This window comes from Canis lupus, chromosome 23, assembly GCF_048164855.1.
Source record: "Canis lupus baileyi chromosome 23, mCanLup2.hap1, whole genome shotgun sequence".
Lineage (NCBI taxonomy): Eukaryota > Metazoa > Chordata > Mammalia > Carnivora > Canidae > Canis > Canis lupus.
This window is the reverse complement of record NC_132860.1, coordinates 17,153,808-17,175,725: the sequence shown is the minus strand read 5'-3', so window position 1 is coordinate 17,175,725 and position 21,918 is coordinate 17,153,808. Positions and strand designations below refer to the sequence as shown.

At 46.4% G+C, this 21,918-nt stretch overlaps 2 protein-coding genes across 14 annotated transcripts in view; one reads left to right on the top strand and one right to left on the bottom strand.

Moving 5' to 3' along the window:
- AMPD3 (adenosine monophosphate deaminase 3) overlaps positions 1-19,101 on the top strand; it is a 48,932-nt gene extending 29,831 nt beyond the window's left edge. For all 11 annotated transcript variants that reach the window (XM_072794085.1, XM_072794091.1, XM_072794092.1 and 8 more), the window contains 9 exons: positions 3,724-3,918; positions 5,212-5,343; positions 5,842-6,005; positions 6,722-6,848; positions 9,413-9,576; positions 10,696-10,816; positions 11,970-12,143; positions 13,586-13,696; positions 14,789-19,101. In XM_072794085.1, the coding sequence (XP_072650186.1) occupies positions 3,724-3,918; positions 5,212-5,343; positions 5,842-6,005; positions 6,722-6,848; positions 9,413-9,576; positions 10,696-10,816; positions 11,970-12,143; positions 13,586-13,696; positions 14,789-14,965 (1,365 nt within the window). In that variant the 3' untranslated portion in view covers positions 14,966-19,101. The remainder of the gene's footprint in view (positions 1-3,723; positions 3,919-5,211; positions 5,344-5,841; positions 6,006-6,721; positions 6,849-9,412; positions 9,577-10,695; positions 10,817-11,969; positions 12,144-13,585; positions 13,697-14,788) is intronic.
- The window catches only part of RNF141 (ring finger protein 141), a 41,948-nt gene continuing 33,007 nt past the window's right edge, over positions 12,978-21,918 (bottom strand). For 2 of the 3 annotated variants that reach the window (XM_072794097.1, XM_072794098.1), the window contains one exon: positions 15,513-21,593. In XM_072794097.1, coding sequence (XP_072650198.1) covers positions 21,443-21,593 — 151 coding nt within the window. In that variant the 3' untranslated portion in view covers positions 15,513-21,442. Of the gene's footprint in view, positions 13,385-15,512; positions 21,594-21,918 lie in introns of those variants that run through there. The other variant, XM_072794099.1, reaches the window with a different exon arrangement.

Genomic DNA, 21,918 nt, shown 5'->3' with positions numbered 1-21,918 from the left:
GAGTTCATGGTTTTGGTTCCTTCTGGATCAGGTATGGGTAAGGAAGAGCAACCGAAGTGCTCCTGTCTCTGCCCCTGCCCTAGGCTGGGTGAGCAGCCTTAGCCTGGGCCTGGGGGCTGCAGCCCGGGCAGGTGTGTGTGTTAAAGGGTCATGGCCTCCAGCTTTTCCAATTTCCTCCCATTTAACTAATATCAGTGCTCAGCTTAGGGTGTTGGATGTTGAGCAGGAGCCACTGCCTATGTCCTAGATGTTCCTAGCCTAGTCCTCTCAGTGTGAAGTGTTGTGGCAGGGGTGGCGTCCAGGAAGAGCCCAGAACTGAGCAGATGTAAAGAGTGCACCTGGGCAGGGGTGGGAGGCCAGGGAATGGAAGGGATGGCGTTCCAGGCAGAGGGCGCAGCGTATGCCGAAGACCAGGGGAGAGAGTTCTGTGCCATGAGAGGAGAGACCATGCCGAGTGCGTGGTGTGACAGCAAGTGGTGCGGTTTGACAGGAGCTCGGTGCCGGGGGACAGCGTGGTGCTGGGCTGTGGGGAGCGTCAGGTGGCAGAGGTAGGTGAGGTTCTGGGCCCTGACGGGGCCCCCGGGTTTCTCAGAGGAAGCAGGGAGCAGGGAGGGGGCACGGTGGTATTCTGGGAGAGAAGCTCATGGGGGAAGGGTGGGGATTGGGGTCCTGGTCTCCATAGGGGCTTCTGTCCCAGGCGTGACCCCTTGAGGACTGCCCCTCCCTGGGGTCAGCTCTGGTAAGGGAATGTGGGTCAGGGGAGGATGTGGAGCCCAGGCCTCCCTGACCTGCTCGGGGATACCCAGAGTGATGAACAGAAGGCCTCCTCCAGGGAGGCCCCGAGGTTACTTGTGTGAAGCAGCCTGGGGTCTGGCATGGACTCTCACTTGGATGGAACCTTAAGAGAGGTGGCTTCAGCTCATGGGCTATGGGGGATGTGTCTCGGGGGTTCTAGGCAGAGATGAGAGGATGTGTTAGAAATCACCTGCCTGGTATTTTCGCCTTTGAACACAGCTGCTTCTCCCAGCCTCAGGTGTTCAGACAGGTGGGTGCTTCAGGCACTATGCCAGCTCCTCTCAGCCCTGCCTGAAGCACCCCACCTGCCCAGGTGGGCGTCTGAGGAAGCTCGTTGGCCAGCCCAGTGCAGCCCTGCCCGTGTATGAATGCTCTGGGCCCATTGCTTCCTGCTGCCTGGGGCTGAGGTATCCTTGCGAATTGCACTGGCTCGGACATTGTTTGCTTCTGAGGTGGGGCCTCAGTGGGTGTTCCTGGGCCAACCAGCTGCCCTCTGGCTGTGATACGGGAGAGAGTCCTGGTGGGGGCTGTGGTTGCCTACCCCTAGGCGTTCCCTGTCAGTCTGGGGGTTAATGTGTTCTCCAGATAGGGATGACCTTCACCCCTGTGCTGTGACTCAGTGTCCTGTTCTCTGGCACCACAGCAGTCCATAAACACAGGCCAGATCTGTTCCAAGTCAGGCCTCTGCCTGCCCCTCCTTGCCTCCCGGGTCCTGGCTGCTTTATCTTACCCTGGAAGCTTCTTTGGGAGGAGAGCTGGATTTCTGAAACCCAGGGTGGGCTGGGAGGGTGGCCTCCGTATTTCCAAGGTTAACTGTCAGTGTTGGGAGGATAGGCCAGAGCTGTGCTCTGAGGCCGAAGCTGTGAGGGGCCATGGGTCCGGGGGTGGTGTTTATGAAAGTGCCTGCAACATCACAACAGGGCATGGCTTATGACACAACGAGGCCCAGCCAGCCGGACTGTGTAATAAGACATTTGTTTTTGTTCAGAGCTGAGAACCAGGGCTGAGTGTGTTTACTGCCTAGGAGTTGGGTAAGATTAGGCCTTCTCCACTTTGGTTTAAGTGTCATATCAGGCATAGCAAATAGGCTTCATCTTCTGTGCCAAACTTGACCAGTTGGCAGTGGCTGCTCCCAAAGCCTAGTGAAAGTGCTGCAATCAATTATTGATGTCTGACACGCATGTGGAAATGGTCAGTGTTGGCGCCGGGGCCGGGTATTGCCAGCCCTGTTTGTAAACCGTACTGTTTGCTTAGACCCGGATCTGAGGTAAAAGCAAGGAATGCACTTGTATCTTCTGGTGAATTGAAAACACTGACCTCCAATGACAGGTTCTTTTACTTGTTCCTAAAATAACCACCTTGGACATTCTAAAGTTTGGATTGGATGCTTCCTGGATTGTCCAGTTGTTTTCCTCCTTCATCTTATGACTTGTGGGGGTAAGGACAGGCTGCACCCCCTGCAGTGTGTCATTGGTATGCTAGAGGACACAACGAGAAAATGCAGAATGTGCTATGTCATGCTGAGGTAGTTGAGTCCAGCTGTGTCTGGCTGAGCTAAGCCAGGCTGACCACTTGTGCATCCCACATGAGCCCAGCCTGTCCCTGACGTGATTGACCATTTACACTGTGCTTTGGGTGATGTCTTAGCTTTTTGTGCTTGTAATTGTTTTATTTCTCTGATGTCTAGTGGCCTTTCTGGTTGGAAGTGGCAGGATTAATGGCAAGAAGGGCCCCATGAGTCGGTGATGTGGCCAATGACATGGGCTGGCTTGTATAATGTTCACAGAGATTGCATAGATCAAATGTCTGGTTTGGCATGAGTTGGAGATGCCTGGCCAGCTGTGGACAGCATTCCCTGGCCAGCGGTCAACCGCCTCCTCATCCCAGCCCTGGCAGCCTACGGAGCCAATCTGGTGGTTGGCAGCATCCTGGCCTGTGAGCCTGCTGCCATCTCCTTGGGGACCTCTCTGAAGCCCGTTGGGCTCATGCAAGGGGAGTCAGGATGCCCACTGTGACTTCAGGCCATCCCTCAGCTTAGCGAGGCCTCCGTTCCTCAGGGCTAGTGGCTGAAGGAAATGCCCCAAGAGAGGTCAATGTGAAGAATGGTATTGTGTGGGGCACTCGGTGGGCCCTTAGAGTTCTATGAGGATGCCGATATCACCATTTGTTCATTCATCCATCCACTGATTCAACAGATATGTCATACTAGGCCCTGGGGTAGGCGTTGGAGACTTGGATGCATCAGATGAAGTCCTTGTCTTTTGATGACTGTGCTCCCAGTTTAGGGACAGAGGAGATAGGGACTTTGTAGAGTGAATCAAGAGGATGTGACAGTAATGGGAGTGTCTGTGCTAGTTTTCCTGGCTGGGTGAGGGAACAACTGGCCAATGTGCTGGGGGTGTGAGGTGCGGATCAGGATTGGCTTCCAAGTGGAGAAAGTTGTAAGAAATCTGGGGTAGGTGGATGATTGGTGGGAGCAAGGAAGGCATGCCAAGCAGAGGAGACATATGGGCAAAGTGATGCAGTGCCTTGAGCACCTGTTAGTGGTTTGTCAGAGTTGGAGCAGAGAGTGGGCAGTGGCAAGGTGGGAATTAAGGTTGGAAGTGAGCCTTGAATCCCAAGCTATGGAGTTTGGGCTTTATCTTAAAGACTTAGGAGCCACTGATGGTTTGTGAGAAGGAATGGCCAGACCCAGCCTACATTTTAAAAAGCACTCTGGGTGCTGTAATGAGGTAGGTAGGGCAGCGAAGCTAGCGGGAGGACCAATTTCAAAGTCCAGAGGAGAAACTGGGGGGAGGGGTGTAGATCCAGGCATTGGTGGGGGCCACGGGTGCTGAGATTTTGCACTCCACTTTGAGGGTTGGACACCCCAACTCTTATTGCCAGTGGAGGTGGCCTGGCTCATGGCTGGTGGGCACGGCATTGCAGGTGGACACACACATCCATGCGGCTGCCTGCATGAACCAGAAGCACTTGCTGCGCTTCATCAAGCACACGTACCAGACAGAGCCTGACAGGGCTGTGGCGGAGAAGCGGGGCCGGAAGATCACCCTGCGGCAGGTGTTCGACAGCCTGCACATGGACCCGTATGACCTCACTGTGGACTCACTGGATGTCCATGCGGTGAGTGAGCTTCTGCCCTAGTGCCTCACACCATACTGGGTGGTCTCTCAGCCCCCTGGAAAAGAGCTATGGTTGTGCATGGGGAGAGGCCAGCTGCGTAAGCAGCTCTTTCTCTTCTAGCCATAGAGGTGTGACAGGTAATTTGGCCTCAGGGAATAACAGGGCCACGGGACAGGGGGAAAGTGTATACCCTGGAGTCAGACTGGTCCCAGTTCTAATTCCCCTTGTATCTGTTGGGAGTCATGTATCCTTAAGCAATTCACTTAAGCTTTTATTTCCTTGGTTATAAAATGGTGAATGCCATGTGCCTTATTGACACTACAGTTATTAGAACACTAAGTGATGGTGCAGCTGCTATAGAAGACAGTATGGTGTCTCCTCCAAAAGTTAAATCTAGAATTACTATATATTCCAGCAATTCCTTTCCTAGGAATAGAGCCTGAAGAATTGAAAGCAGGGACTACACAGCTGCTTGCACCTCAAAGCTTAGAGCAGCATTATTCACAAGGGCCAAAAGTAGAAGCAGCCCAGGTGTCCATCAGCAGGTGGATGGATAAACAAGATGTGGTAAATACACAGTAGAATAGGATTCAGTCCTAAAAAGGAATGAAGTACTCACACCTTGAAACCATGATGCCAAGTCAGAAAAGCCAGACACAAAAGGACCATTAACGTACAATTCACTTGTATGAGGCGTGTAGAATAGGCACATTCAGAGACAGAAAGGAGTGTTGGTTTCCAGGGGCAGGAGGAAGGGGTCATGGGGAGGTACTGTTTAACAGGTACATGGTTTCAGTTTTATAAGATAGAGAGTTCTGGAGCGGCACGGTAGTGACAGTTGTACAACATAATGCACTGAATACCACTGACCTGTACACTTAAAAATGGCTAAGATGATAAATTTTGTGTTAGATGTATGTTACCACAATAAAAAATCTTCATAAAACAAATAAAGCACCGAATGAGGTCATGTGGAGAAAGTGCCTTATGAAGTCCAAGCAGGAACAGAGACCCTTTATTCCCGACTGTTCAGTAGTTGGGGGTTTTCAGCTCACTCGGTCAGCTGTGCCCCTGGCCACGGTGCCCTGGGGTGCGAGGCCCCTGGATCTTTCACAGAGGGCCTCACTAAAGGACCCCCAGGCTGACTGGGCGAGGACAGGCGCCCTGGCTCCAGGACTTTCCAAGCTTTCGTGTGGGAGCGGACCTGCATCTGTCAGCATGGCCTCCTTGTAAAGGCCTGGAGAGGGAAATGTGCGTGGATGGTCGCTGATCTGCCCGGCGGTCTCTCTCCAGGGCCGGCAGACATTCCATCGCTTCGACAAGTTCAACTCCAAGTACAACCCTGTGGGGGCCAGCGAGCTGCGCGACCTGTATTTGAAAACGGAGAACTACCTGGGAGGAGAGTACTTTGCTCGGATGGTCAAGGCGAGTGAGCCCTCGGCGTCTCCAAGCCCTCCGCAGAGCTGACACCCCCTTGCCAGCAGGGTGGGGGCGCCTCATGGCCTCCTGATCCCGCCCCCCCCCGCCCTGTCGGTCCACCATCCCGCTGGGGCAAGGCCGGGGTGCCCAGGGGGCTTGTGCCGTGGTGCTGCCGGGGCTGACTGCAGCCCAGGGGCGGGGGGGGGGTGTACCCCCGGCCCTCACAGCATCCAGGCTCACTGCCCTGTCCGTTTGTGGCCTGTGTTTGGCTGGGGGCAGGTTAGCTCCATTTGGAGACGCTTCTGCTGCCTGGCCTGGCTATGCGCGTGACTGCAGAGGCCTCCCTCTCCCCTGGAAGGGGCCTCTGCTGAGGTGGGGGACTGGTTACACGGCAGCGAGCCGACGTAGATCGGGTCTTCCCGGCCTGGCATCGGGCGGCTGAGGGAGCTGCAGGACCCAGCAGCTGGGTGCTTTTGGGCCGACCTGAGCTCTTGTTGGTGCTAGGAGGTGGCCAGGGAGCTGGAGGAGAGCAAGTACCAGTACTCGGAGCCACGGCTCTCCATCTACGGCCGCAGTCCTGAGGAGTGGCCCAACCTGGCCCGCTGGTTCATCCAGCACAAGGTCTACTCCCCCAACATGCGCTGGATCATCCAGGTGCCCCGGATCTAGTAAGTGGGGTGGCTGCTTGCTGTCTGTCCATGCCCTCTGGGGACACAGCCTGTTCCTCATGGGCTGCTGAGTCTGTACTATTGCTGGTGGGGCTGGTCTTGGTGCCACCTCGGGCCTCTCCTTCCCTTAGCGGGGATTGGGGGCTTGAAGAGCAAACTGCAAAACCTAGTAGGAACTACTACCCATCTTCTCATCGGGGTTTGAGGAGGGATTATCTTTTTGTGTGAGCCCCCGGGCATGAGTAACCTGGTGGTGGCCCACATTGCTGGCCCTCTCCATGGCTATGACTCAGATGACTGCTGACCTTTCCCATCTGGCCAATGTGGGGCTCATGGTCCCTTAAGTGGACTGGGATATGTGGTTTAGGGGAATGGAGCTGAGTGGCAGAGTTTGGATCACTGAGAAATTTAATTCATCTCTCAGACCTTGCATCAGCCTGAGTGCCAATACCCCACTCTCAGCATGGCCTCTAGCTTGGGAAAGCTCTCTGATGGGCATGGGTGGGTGTTGAATTTGCAAACCAATGCCCAGTATTGCAGAACTTGCTGAGAGCTGGAGAGGAGCAGAAGGACCTGTGCTCAAGCCACATCTCTAGTTCTACTCCGGGTGTTTAGATGGGAACACAAGCTGCTTGAGAAAGGGATGGGACTGCTCTCCCACAGGCCAAGGAGGCTGTTGGGTTCACTTTAATAATAAAGTCTCTTCTTTCCCCCAGTGACATATTTAGGTCAAAGAAGCTGTTGCCAAGCTTTGGGAAGATGCTGGAGAACATCTTCCTGCCCCTCTTTGAGGCCACAATCAACCCCCAAGATCACCAGGAGCTTCATCTTTTCCTTAAATATGTAAGTGTGAGTGGTGCTCCAAGCGATGAGCACAGTGGTGAAGGGAAGTGAGGATTCCAAGAGAGTTGGGTCAGGTTTTTCTTCTCAGATCCTCTCCGTCTTGTGCCCTAGGCATGGTGTGACTGGTCCCAAGAAACAGAATTTTAAAAATAACTAGTTGGCTCCAGGTGGGGGGAGTCCCCTTCTCCTCGGGGGCAGCCCTGGGGCGTGGGTGGGGTGCCAAGAGGACAGTGGTGGGGAGATGGGGAGAGACTGAGGAGTCAGTTCCTGCCCGAGTGGGGCTGGAAGGACCAGTTCCTGGCCCCACAGCTCCCCGCAGCAGCCCCAGGTCTTTAGAAATGCAGACATTTCAGTGTTCCTGCTTTGACCTTGGAATAAGAGTTTTCACATCATGTTTGGTTGAGTACATGAGCCCCACAACACAGATTTATCTGGCTAGTTATGGGAGAGGGGAAGAAGGGATGGAGGAGAGGTTACCTAGAAAAGGTAGGAGTGGGGCAGGAGCTGATCTGTCCCTTTGGGTTCTCAGAATAGAGATGGCTGTAGACTGTGAGAAGTGGGCTCAGTATGCTGTGGGGGTTCTGGGGGTCTGACATGGAGGGTGGTAGGGAAGATTCCAGAGAGCTGGGGGGCTGCCGGGAAAAGTCTGAACAGGCGGAGGGAAATCACTGACTTTATATTTTAGGCAAACACCATTCCGGGTGTTGTGGGGAAAAAGGCCTGGAACAGAAGGTGGCTGGAGGTGGGCAGAAAGGGGCAAGATGAGAGTCCGGGGCCCTCCTCCAGCAGTGAGAGATGCTGGGGGGTGGTAACAGCTCATGGCTTTTGAGTGTTTGCTGCCTGCCCCTGTGATCTATGCTGTGACATGATCTCACTTCAGCCTCATGATTACCTTATTTCATGTCATTTTGTTGGGGTTAATGCTAAGCAGAATCGTCATGTGCTTGCTGTGTGTTAAGCACTGTTAAGTGCTCTCCGTGGATTATCTCATTTAATTCTCACAACAGCCCTATGAGGCTACTAACTCCAGTTCACACACGAGGAAATTACATGAAGCTAAGAGGTGGTGGAGCTGGAATTTATGTAGACAGGTGCCTGACTCCCGAGCAGGTGTTATTATCCTCATGCCCCTCCCAAGTAGGACAAGTGAGGCATATGTGGATGGCAGCCTAGGGCCTGTGGGCATGAGGTGGGCATAGCTGTAGCACGGACAGCACCTGGGCAAGGCCTGAAGGTGAGCCAGAGGGAAGGGTCTAGCATGCCTTCAGAGGTCACTGTCACAAGTCGGGGAAGAACAGCCTTGGGGAGGAGGAGGAGTTGGAGGTTGAACAATTTTGTGCTTGAGGCCCTGCATCTGTTGGATACAGAGCTCAGGTGAGGGGCTGTTACCTCCAGGCCAGGCCCTGGAGAGTTCAGTTAAGGCATGGGGCTAAGGCATGGCTTCCCTGGCCCCAGACCCATCCAGGCCAAGTTGGGAGCTGTGGGAGCAACTCGGTTATTGCCTGGGACACGTGGTTCTGTGACAGGAAGACTCTGCCGAGACCTTCATGGTCCCTTGCTCCTCCGGGCACCTACTGCCCATATACGAATGGGAGACGCTGGCAGACCTGGCTGGGGTCCCCAGTTTGGGTCAGTTGTGGAGCAGGGTGGACAGTCTTGCAGAAGCCCCTTCCAAAGTGCTGCTGTGGCTGAGTGAAAGGGGGAGACATGTTAGCAGAACTGCCCCATGTGCTGGCTGAGACGCCCTATCTTCTGTAGGTATAGGTCTTTGGTTAAGGTCTGGGACCAGGTGACCAGGAAGCTAGTGAGTAGGGGCAAAGTTTGGGCCCCAGCTGAGGTGTAGCTGCTGTGGTGGGACAGGAGGCTCGGGGAACTTCCTAGGGAGGAATCAGGGAGCAGAGTATCTCCCTCCCGGAAACCGCAGCTCATCCTTCCAAGGGGCCCTCTTGGATGGGGCCCACCTTGACTTGTGAGGAATCCAGGCTGGTTTCCTGTGGCCCCAAAGGTGCATCCCAGGGGCAGCCTCCACCTGCAGCCCCAGTCGAGAGACCCAGAGCCCACTTAGGCTCAGAGCCTGTTGTCTTGCATAGGCAGGCTCCCTAAGCATTTTGGGCCTGGTTTGTTCACAGCCAGGCCCTCCCTCACAGGATGGCTGAGTGTTATATTAGCTGATGTGTGGTAAGTGCTTAGGGCCTGCCGCCCAGTAGGCCCATTTCCCCTCACAGCTGTTTCTGTACCCTACAGCCCTGGCTGCCTCCTTGGCGCAGCAGAGAGATGGGCAGGGGGTATGACTGTTTCACTGGCCACCTGGTCCAGCCTGAGTTTTCCCTTACCCATCACTACTACCACACCGGGGCTTGGCACTCTCCAGTCTGGTCTCCTGGATACTTTTAGAAGCCACGGAGGGACAGACTGGGGCACTGTGCCCACTCCCCATCCCTGGGAGAAATGTGGCCTCAGGCTCTGTGGTCCCCAGCTGAGGTATGAACCCGGGAGGCCTGGACGCCAAGGCCTTTGGCAGCTCATCTGCCTTGGCTTGATGCAGGACCCTTCTTTCTGCCCAGGTGACAGGGTTTGACAGTGTGGATGATGAGTCCAAGCACAGCGACCATATGTTCTCAGACAAGAGCCCCAGCCCAGACATCTGGACCAGTGAACAGAACCCGCCCTACAGCTACTACCTGTACTACATGTATGCCAACATCATGGTGCTCAACAACCTCCGCAGGTGGGTGCACCCAGCCCCTGCACATGTCTGTGTGCCCTCAGACCTCACACACAGGGATATGCCCCAGCACACAACACAGGGCACATATTCATAGAGCCACATGCACATGCAGGCACGCCACTGTACCACAGACAAGCTCGTACACACAGTGCAGCAAAACCTTCTGCCTGTACACGCGTGTGCATACACATACCAATACCTACATGTGTACCTGTCCATCTCTGATATGACGCGGAAATGGGGTGTGTTCCTTCCACTATACCAACAGTGCTCATACCTGCACTTATGCATGTAACACATGATTGTACCTGCTATGTGACAGGCACTGTCCTAGGCACGGGACATATAATAGGGAACAACACAGACTAAGTCCATGCCCACACGGAACTCATGTCCCATGGTCTTACCTGCACGGACTCCCACCAATGCAAACAATGCAAATTACATGGGGGGCATGTAATGGCGGGAGTTGGGTGCCCGGGGCAGCCAGCACTCGACTGTTCATTCTCCCCTTGCAAGTCTGCCTCCCTCCTGCCCCCGCTGGGCCATGGGGCCTTGCTAGCTCAGCCTAAGCCAGTGTAGTCTGTGAGTAGGAAGGTTTTGGATGGACCATGATTAAAAAGGGATGGCTTGGTGTTGGGGAGGGGCAGTCTGGGCCGAGCTTCTGGAGGTAGGGGCTTGGGTTCTAGCTCTGCTGCTGACCTGCCCAGGGGTTTGCAATGCCTGACTCTACTCTCTGGGTTTGTTCATTTTTATGACCAAGTAGTTGGACTTGATGGTTTCTCATGGCTTTTGCTGCACTGAAGGTCTGTGCACCTGGTCTCCAAGGGGTAGGTGAGGAGTGAATGGGGACAGAGGAGAGTCTCTTTCTACCACTAGGTCCCCCCCTTCTCTTCCTTGGGGATGATATCTCTTGGTTCTGAAGATCTCTGGACCTGGCTCTCTGTATTTTGGGAGGAATAGTTTCCAGCGTGCCCCCCACGTCAGTTGTGTTCATTCTGCCATGGGCAACCGTCTCCCCTCGAGTATGTCCTGAGCTGGGGGTGTGGGCCCTAGGCCTGTGGGGCCGAAGTAGGTTGAACTAGGGGTCCTTGCTGACCAAGAGCCTTACTTCTGCAGGGAACGAGGCCTGAGCACTTTCCTCTTCCGGCCTCACTGCGGGGAGGCCGGCTCCATCACCCACCTGGTGTCTGCTTTCCTTACTGCTGACAACATTTCCCACGGGCTGCTCCTCAAGAAGGTAACCAGGCCACTCAAGGAAGCTGACCCTGCAAGGATGGTCCTACTCTGGGCTCCCTAGGGGGGAGTGGATCACCTGGACTCCTTTCTGCCCTCGAGAAGCTCTGGCCAGTGACATTAAAAGGCTGGGGCCTTTTTCTGGGTTGGGCTGTCTGTAGTTATCTTGGTTTTGTACTTAATTATGAAAGGAATATATTCAAACACATTGCAATTTGGATTTTCCCAAAGATGGAGAGGTGGGAAAAAAAGCCCCTTATTGCTATTACTTTAAAAGAAATAGCCATTATTAGCTTTTTGGTATTTATAATGCTCATCTTTTTTACCAGAGCATATTTCTAATGTGCTTATTATTATGAGCACAGATGTTTTTGTTTCTGTTTCCTACCTCTGAATAAGCATTTTTCTGTGCTGCAACATAGTATCTGCTATGCTCCTCATTCTAAAGGCTGTTGGGAGGATGGCCCATCACTTGGATGGTCTATAATTGATTCAACTCGTCTCCAATTGTTGGACAGAGTCCATCCAACTTTTTGCTTGTGTAAATAATGCAACCATAAACTCTGTCCATTTGTCTTCTCCATATTTTGGATCACTTCCATAAAGGATGTTTGCTCAAACTCCTCTTCTGCCCTGATCCTGGGAAGGTCTAATGGTGTGTCACAATCCTGTGGGGGTGAGTGTTACATCAGAACACCACTCTAGCCCAGTCAGGTCTGCCCCTTCCGATCTCTGAGGAGCCAGAATGTTTACAGACTCAACCTGAATGTTTGTGGTCAAAGCAACACAACAACAAAAATGGGGATCTCCTGGGCTGACCCAGTGGGGGCATGCCTGAAGGAGGGAGCAAATTATGTAGGCTAGGGGTAGCCTGGGGCCTTGCAGCTGCCTTTCTGCCCTGAGCTGGGTCTTGTCTGGAGCCAAGATGGGGTGGAGGGCAGCCCAGGAAGAGATGGGCATGTGATATATGAGGTGAATGTAGAGGTGGGGAAGGGGAGGTGAGGTCTGGGTGCCCTGGCTTTGGGGTACTCACACTTGGTTAGGGAATTGCACAGACACTATCCAGACCCCCGGTTTCCACTGATGAATGTTCCTGCCCTCCCTTCCTCCCTCCTCTTTCTGGCACCCATCACCTGAGCTTGGTGGTTCTTTTACAGAGTCCGGTGTTGCAGTATCTCTACTACCTGGCTCAGATCCCCATTGCCATGTCTCCTCTTAGCAACAACAGTCTGTTCCTTGAATATTCCAAAAACCCTCTGAGGGAATTCCTGCACAAGGGACTGCATGTTTCTCTCTCCACCGATGACCCCATGCAATTCCACTACACAAAGGTGAGCACACGCTCAGTTTGCCTTTGGGGCGGGGGTTGGTGCCCACTGAAGGCAACGGGTAAGTTCCTGGTTAGTGAAAGGTGTTCCTTCCAGGAGTCCTGTCTTTGGAGTTCTTGAGCCCTTAAAGACACAGTTTAATTTTTTGCCTTCTCTATTTCCCCTTTCTCTGGCATTTACTATCTCTGTCATGTTGGTTAAGTTACTTGATCTCTGTATCTTCTTCTTCTTCATCCGTAGAATAGGGATGAAATTGTCTCTATGTCTACCTCTACTTTATTGTTGAGGATTCATTAAGAAAATGAACCAGAGTCTAATAGAGTGTCTGAATATAGCATGTACTCAAAATGTTAGCTAACATTTTAATACTGTTATTATTATTATTATTATTATTATACTCTGGATCTGTGGAGCAGGGGAAGGGGAAGGGAGAGGTAAAGTCATGCCTGGGGACTAGCCATTGGTTAGTAAAAACAGAAGTGCCTGAGTCTTCTAGGACAGGCTCTCTAAGCTTTGGTCTCAGAAAGCTGTTGATTACATATCTAGTGATGTTTAACTCATGCAAAATTGAAAAATATTAACTCATTTAATAGTCGTATTTTCCCCAAACAGAAAAATGGCATTGAGAATGGCATTGTTTTACATTTCTACAAATCTCCTTAATGTCTGGTTTAATAGAAGACAGTAGGACTCTCAAATCTGCATCTGCCTTCAATCTGTTGTGATGCCTTGTTTTTATCAAAGTGTATGAAGAAAATCTTGTCTCACAAAGATACATAGTTGGGAGAGGGATGACCTTTTAAAAGGCCTTGGGGACCCTGGTTCATTATTTTGAGAACTGCTGCTCTAGGTTACAGAGGCAGTTGCATGTCCAAGAACAGGTAGTGGAAGAGCTTGTGATCAACGGCAGACATTTCACATCCTAGGAGATAATGCGAAAGCACAATCCAAACCTAAGTCCTTTTGGGATTACTGTCTCACTACTTGATCATTTCTCATTCTTATTTTATGTTCCATCCCTGCTCTTTATACTTTCAGATTAATTTTTATTTTTGGACAATCTTAAGAAAGTGGTGTTAAATAAAGAGTAAAGCTATAGAGCACGTACTTAACGTGTACGTGACCAGGGTGACTGTCGCAGTAGAGCAGAGGCTGGCATCCGTATGACTGACACAGGGCTTCAGACATGTGCTGTTCAGCAAGTCCATGTGTAGGTGTTCTTTGATATATCTCTCTTCAGAAACCTGAGAATTTGCCAGAAATGCTCTTACGAGTTCGTCATTTAAGAGGGAGGCAGTGGGAATGTTGTCCGGTTATCCAGGTGCCAGACATTAAAGAAAGATTAAATCTGCAATGTCTGTCTGATGTTTCTAGCTTTAGAAATATGTGAAGGATTGAAAGGGATATCCTACTATCTAATACATTTGCTCTTGGGGGGGATCTAGGAAGCACTTATGGAAGAATATGCAATTGCAGCTCAAGTGTGGAAGCTGAGCACGTGTGACCTGTGTGAAATCGCCAGGAACAGTGTGCTGCAGAGCGGCCTCTCGCATCAGGTATGGGGTGTGATGGTGCTGGCTGCCCTCTGTCCCTCCTGTCCCTGCAACACATGTATAGTGGGCGCCTGCTGCATGCCAGGCACTTTCCAGGTGCCGAGATCAGTGAAGACAAGCAGGGTATCTTTCCACTGAAACTCATGTCCTAGAGAAACCTGGGGAGACCCCTGAATTTTCAAGGCTGCTCTCATACCCTCTGAGACCTCCCCTCAAATATGACCTCCTCTGAGAAGCCCTCCCTGATCACCATTCTACAGTAGCCACATACTTGCCATCAGTCTCTGTCCCTTTAATCTGTTTTCCTTCATAGCGTTTATTACTATCGATATTATAATATGTGGTTATGTGTTTTCCTGTCTTTCCTTCTAGAATGTGAGTTCCATTACAGTAGCTCCATTAGACTGTTGTTCTTTGGGCCTAGAATAGTCCCTGGCACAGAGAAGGCACTCAGTATTTCTCGGATAGTGAAGAATACCTAGATTGAATAAAAAAATTGTAGGGAAGGGACTTAGACATCAGGCATTTTTTTTTTTTTTTTTTTTTTAACAGCTTCCTAGGTGATCTGATGTGGAGCCAGGTTTGAGAACCATGGCTCTACACAGGGTCTTAGGCTCTCCTGGGTACCTCCCCTGGGTGATGTCACTGGTACAGGAAGAGGCTGCATTAGTGCTGTTCTTATTGGATGCCGATGCAGAGAAGAGTTAAAGGCTCAAGATTCAATTATGTAGACCTGCTTCCTAAGACTGGGCCTCCCCAGAAACACCTGTGTCAACTCTCAGGTGGGAGTTAAGAGTCTTCACGCCTTCAATCTTGCCTTCTTCATTGCCAGCAGCTCTTGGAGGTCTTATTTTTCCCTTCTGAGCAAGGAAAGCATAGTCAGAAATGAAGGGAATGAATGTGGGTGTCAGGGTGACATCCTTGAGGACAGAGGCCAGGAGGAATTTTTAAGAACTCTGTGGGGAATGATGTCCTGGTGGAGGATCAACTTCAGGGGGACTGGTCTGATTTGGTGGCTAATGTCAAAGCCGCCATGTGGATACAGAAAATGAACCTAAGGTATATGGTTTCATTTGTACTTCTCTGGTTCCACAGGAGAAGCAAAAGTTTCTGGGACAAAATTATTATAAAGAAGGACCTGAAGGAAATGATATTCGAAAGACAAATGTTGCTCAGATCCGGATGGCGTTCCGATATGAGACCTTATGCAATGAGCTCAGCTTCCTGTCTGATGCCATGAAATCAGAAGAAATCACAGCTCTGACCAAATAGGTCCAGCAGTGGACGTGCATTTCAACTTTCTGATTTAATTTCAAGTCAGCTGTGACTAACAGTGATCAAGATACCAAACTAGGACTGTCCTCCAAGGAGAGGATGCCTCTAAAGAACTTTCAAACTAGTGATTTTGGTTGCACTGTTCACTTTAAGATCTAACATGCCCACTTCTGTTTAGTATTTCTGAGTAATAGATGGTGACTCCTCCTTGGGGATCTGGGAGCTGGACACTTGTCTGTACTCCTTCCAAATTTTCCAAATATTTCCCTTGAAACTGCTAGTGCTTGCATTGTTGGGGCCAGGATCTTACGAGGTCCAGTGCCTACTGACACGAGGTCTGTGTGGTTTTCTGCCAAAATCCGCTATCGACCCTGCAGGCTAGTTGGTAGTTGTTCATTTCAGCCTCTGGCTGGCTGGCTGCCTTAAACAAAACCAATTTCAAAGCTCCCTTTCATAAAGGAACTACTTTGAGAGAATTAAAATAGAAAACATCCTTATTGACAATTTGCATTTTTTATGAATTTCTTACAGTTTTATTTAGCCCACTGCCCTCCTTTCTATTTAGGAAAACAAATGTGCACACTGAACCAATTGCTCCTATTCTGTGTCTTGGTTATCTCACCTGAAAAGAGTTTGGACTAGATGAGTGGTTTTCAAATGTTGTTCTGTGAATCCTCCTCCAGGGTTGGGGAGATTCTGGGTGCTGCCTTCTTCCAAGCAACTCTGCTTTCATCACTTTTACACTGGGCCTTCTACATATTTTCACTTGAACTTGGAAAACATAGGATTAGATAATCTCTGTTCCTTTTAGTTCTAATATTCTGATTGTAGCCCACTTACCATTTTATTATGAAGAGTTAGGGCCAGAGAGGTGAAATTTGCTTGAGGTCACAAAGATAATAATAGAAGCAGAACTAGTTTCCCCACTCCTAATCCAGTCCTTTCCCCCACTATTCCATTAGGCCTCACAGATGTTAGATTTTTTTTTAATCACTATAACCTCCGCATTTTTTTTTTAAAGGTAAATTCCACCTTTAAGGAATTTCTCCCTTACCTAACATGTAGACTTCTTCAGAAGATACAAGTGGTCCCAGGGGGCCAGGTAGAAAGCATTTTTTAAAAATTTAAAATCAGTTAATTAACATATAGTGTATTATTAGTTTCAGAGGTAGAATTTAGTGATTCATCAGAAAGCATTTTTGAAGACCAATCTGAATTTAAGCTTTACCAATGTACTCTTCATCTGTGTTACTAGTGCCTGGTACATAGTAGGTGCTCAATAAATGTACATTGAATAACTGAATGAATTTCTCTTTTGGCAACTTTTTAAGGAGATGTGCTCCAAGTATTCAACAAGCCGCTCAAGGACCTTTCTATCTCTGTGGGCAAGTGCAGATTATGAGAAGCTCTTCTGAATTATTATATACTTAGAAGAACTCTATTTTTGCTTGTGAAAATGCTTATTTAGATGGTCTTGTCCTGTGACTTTATAATGCTTATCCCCTCCACTGGTTAACTTAGCATACAGGACAGTAAATGTAGTCTGTTTATTAGGCAGACGTGTGCTCTTCCAGCTAATGATGAAATTAACTGAAAACCCAGTGTTTACCTTAGGCATTATTTTTGAAAAGCCCCCATTTGTATACATTTGTCCTAACATAGCAATTATTATAGTTTTTCATTGTCATTTTATCTGTACCAAGTATTTATTTTTAATTATTAAATAAAGTCTGTTAGGACTATGGCTCAATAATTTAAAATTATTTCAAGTTAATACTGTTTAAAGCAAAACAAAACCAATGAATAAACAAACAGAAAGCAGAATCAGACTACAGAGAATAAACTGTTGGTTGCCAGAGGAAAGGGATGGGCAGATGGATAACATAGGAAGGGGAGGGGGAGATAACAGGCTTCCAGTTATGAAATGAATAAGTCACAGGAATAAAAGGCATAAGGAAGAGTCAATGATACTGTAATAGTGTCATATGGTGACAGCGTGGCTAGCCATACTTGTGGCGACAGAGCATAATGTATAGAGAAATTGAATCACTACGTTGTACACCTGAACTAATGTAACATTGTGTGTCAACTATATTGAAATAAAAACATTAAAAAAAGATCGGGCATCATGAAAAGCTATCAATAATAACTACTAATTTATCTTTTACTAATACTCAGACATGGATGACATTCAAAGAAATACTCAAAACTTTTAAACTGAAGCTCAGTAGACCCAGAAGGTAAACCTTTGCTATCTTTTTCCTCTAACTTCTGCCCTGTTACAGTTCCTGAGCAAAGCCACACGTGTTCCTTTTAGCTGGATATTACTTGAGTCTATTTAGCCAAAACTTGTTTGATTTTACGTGTCCTGCAATCTTTTCAGACACCTTTTTGAATAGTGCTTTGCACTTTAATCACATCTTTGTACCTGACTGGCTTTTGGGGGTGGTGGTGATAAATCTCCACTTTCTTTTGTTCACAGTTGGAATCAAAGGCAAGTGTACACTAGCTCATGTTTCTAAAAGAACACATTTTCAGGCATGTATCCCTTACTCTAAAAGGCTCAAGTTCATGTATATATTACTTCAAACTGTGCTGTTGAAATGATTAACGACATTGCTCTTTGCCACATGAAAACAAATCACAGCCCCTGGGAGGGTATGTACCAAGGCCTGTTCTGGGCCTTTATTTCTTCTTATCTTGGAATAAAGCAGAGTTGAAAGCACAACCCTCTGGCTTTCTCTTTGCTTGTTTCTGAGTGCTGCATTGGTGAAACAATACTCACCTCTTTTGGGGCTTGTAGACCGAACTGAAGGGGATATGTTGGTAATACAACTAAGTACTCGATACCAGAACTATGACTGTTATAAAGAACAAATATAACTAACCGCAATGAGGGAACATTAATCAGAAAAACAGTTTCTTGGAAATTTAAAAATCTTCAACCTTTCCTTTAAGTATTTTATCAGAAAGATCAAGGATGTCAGAGAGTAAGGCTATAAACAGCTGCAAGATTATCAAACTATATCTCTGAGGAAGCTTTTATGTCTCTTGATACTAAAATGTGTACTTCTTACAGATGATGTACATCAGCAAATTAAATGATAAACTACTGTTCTTTCTTATGGCTTTCCTCTTCCCAGCACTAAGATTCTAACTGGCTTCTCTAATTATATTCCTTAATTCTGGAAATGATTTTGCAAGGTAAACATCAAAACTACCATAGGGTGGAGTATTTTATCTATTACTTTTTACTGTCCAACAGGATAAAAAGACATGAGAACAAATTAAAGTATGTTGTCAACTATTTACTATTTGTATCATATTGTCATTATGTTGCCCATCATAATGTGGGTGATTAGCTGATTTCCCTAATCTCCAACTAGTTTTCTTATTCCTGGATAGACAAAGTAAGTTTGACTTAATGAAGAAAATGAAGAAAGAAAGAAAAACCAGTTAAAAACACAAATTCTGGAGACTGCCTTTTAATGAATCCCAACTTTCCAGTGTTAAAAATCACAGAACCAAAAGGTATTTTCAAGCAGCCTTATAACTCAGATATATATTAGGTATAAGGAAATTGAATCCAATTTGAGATGAACTTTAAAACATAGCACACAAACATCACAACTCCCCAGAGCACAATACAAAATAGTCCTCTAAGGAATATAAACATTTAGTATATAAGAATGTGAAACTAGGTAAGAAAAAAGTCTCTTCAATAATCTAAAATTTACTTGCTAAAGATTATTGCACAATATACCAGTTTGCCCTAAGAATAAAGCAGATACTATTATTCTCAACTTCTAAATTCAGTACCTAGTCAAGTACATTTTCTCAAATTAAAGTTCTATAGCATTACAATATGAGTAAACTTCTTGTTACAGAGTTAACTTTATAACTTATAAAACAAATTCCTTAGACTTCATGAAAACATTTCACAGATCCTACAAGGCACACATCATATTTCCTATCTTAGTGCATTTAAGTACTTCATATTTGAAAAAGACAAAGCTATACAGTATTCAAAAAGTGTACATTTCATCCGTTAAGCAAATTTACAACTTTTATGATTAGTTATAATAGTAGAACCTACCTAACATTCACATCTAAAGAATTACCACCCAGTATAATGGAGTGGGCAAAAAAACTGTGCTCATTTATTTAATAAGACTAATAAAAACACTTTCTATTTCACAGTAGATCAGTTAGTGACCTGGAGCTCATATTGGAAAGTAAAAAGGTTTGGGCAACATCAAGTCGCTGGGTTTACTGTCAAATAATTCCTTGAAAGGTGAAGGATTTTGAGGGATAAGATCATCGGCTATACCTGGAAAGATCCAAAACCCTGTATGGCAACTTTGTTCATTTTCAGAAACAGTCTTCAATTAGGCAATCTGAGTTAAACTCAGCAAGCTTAATCCAAAAGGACAGTTTGGAATCTCAGAGCTGGAAAAGTCTGACATCATCTATCCCAAGGTTTTCAAAATATGTTTCATGGAATACTAAGACAGATGGAGGAGATTCAAGGTTCTGCAAATCTGACTTGAATTTAATTAAAAAAATGTTTTTTGAAAAAAAATTAACTTAAAAAACTGCCATCATGTAGCTGTATTACTCACCAAATCCAAATATCCTGGATATTACCAATGTATTATACATGTTTTTCTCGGTTGACTTTATAAAATATATTATGGCATATAAAGTTTCCATAAGGACATTTATATTAATAAAATAAAATATGACTTTCATATAGAGGGATGGTATGCGTGTGTGGGACAGGGTAGGTAGCATGTATGTGTAGGGGTTCTGAGTAAGATTTTACCTGAAAAAAAAAAAAAAAAGGTTCTACTGCTGAAATAAAATATGAAAACCACAGAAAAATCTCAATTTCTAAAGAAGGAACCAACAAACTAGCAGAAGGGACTTTTTCAAGGTCACACAAACCATCAAATGTATTGCCAGGTTGATACGACAGATTCCCTGATACCTTGCCTGTATAAACATCCATAGTGAGTGTTTAGCTATTTGGTACTGAGCTCTCTCCATCATGAATGTCAGCCTATTAATTATCAGTATTTTTTGGGTCAAATCAAGCTACCTTTGGTCAGACATTTTTTTATAGAAATGAATTATTTAATTTGCATGCCTATTAAAATCCTAGTATCCAAAAATTCCATCAATAAGCAGCAACTTAAAGGTGTACTTTGGTATTTTGGAAAATAGTAATATCTGCAACTTACCATTAATAAGTCAGAAAAGTTACATGGAATGTTAACATACCTTTTTAAAGGAGACATCAGGTTTTAGTTTTATTATATGCTAAAATGTTAATGTTTAACATAAAACAAAAATTTTACTTTATAAGCAAGATTTTAAAAAAATGAAGTGTCACTGAAAATCATAATTCCATCATGACTACACTTTCTCAGAGTATTTCAAAGGAAGTACAGTGAAATAGTAGAAAGCCAAATTATCTCCTAATTTTCAGAGGTGTTTATTGTAGGTGTTTAAAAGGCTATACCTTATTTTCTTCTCTCTTAATAATGTAAGAAATTTGAAGACTTTGAAACATCAGAAAGATGCCTTCAAGTTAAGAAAATAAAAGCACCACGAACCAATACTGAATGATTTATCATAATTTGGAAATACAAAATTCAGGATTTGTGATGAAGAAAAATTTCCTTCTGAAACTCCAAGATGCATGAGCATTATCAAAAGCTATTTTTTTTTTTTTCAAAAGCTATTTAGAACACTTTCCCAGCTGTGGGAAAGCCATATCCCGAACAGCCAAGAAGATTCCCCAGCAGAAATCCATTTACAAGGCAAAGTCACACCCAGCTTTATAGTTCTCACCCAAATTAGCATGGGGGGGGGGAAGCTTTTAAGTAAAAAACATGTAGTTCCAAAACACACTGTTAAAGTTATGAAATAATTGTGGATCATTTCAAGTAAAAATTATTAAAGGAGCAATAATTAACCACAAGGGGGCATACACACTCCTTAGATTCCAGCAGAAAGACTAAGTAGTAACATGCACTTTGATATATTCTACATTTTCAGTCACTTCAAATTTTCTCTCAGATGGCTACAACTTTTTAACATTCAAGGTTTATTTTAAACCTAACTAAATAGATTCCAGAATACTCCTGCCCTGAAAAATAGTGTTTCAGAAGCCTCTGGAAATGTTGCTGTTACCTCAGCAAAGGATTCAAGAGCAATTAGTTCTAATATATATTAGAACAGATAAATAATAGAAAAATATGGTCTAAAACAGTAGCAAATTTTAGTTTACTATAAATGGAAGACATGGAAAGTTTATCAAAAGAAATGGAACAAATTGTCAGAATAGCGAAAATAAGAGGGTAGGGAAAATTGATTTCTCTGTGTCTGTGCCACAATATCCCTGCATTCTTCTCCCATGACCAAAGTGTTTGTAGCTCATAATAGCAACAGAAGACCTTCACCCCAAGGTCATGGCCTGTGGGGCTGGCCTGCCTCATCGGCCATGTTAAGAATATAGTTAGCCATATCATCTTCGGTGGGTGCATCTGATACCACCCAAGACTCATTTGCTCCAGTCATCTGTAGGCGACAAATAGGGCAATTCCTGTGTCGATCACTCCTATCAGAGAGTCAAATAAAGAACAGTTTGTTTTCTTTTTCTTCTTTTTAAAAAATAGGTGTGCTTGAAAAGTAATACATGTACATGGCTTTAAAAAAAGTAAATAGCAATAAAAGTATACAGTGAAAAATAAATCTCTTTCCACCCTAATCTTTAATTCTTATCCCCAGGGGCAACTACTTTTACTAGTTTCTTACATATTCTTCTAGAGATAGGCTAAGCATGATTAAGGTTGTGTGTATATATACATTACTGTTTTTATTTATTTATTTTTACTTGTCAGTATATCTTATAGGCCCTTATGTAGCAGTACATGCTAGAGCTG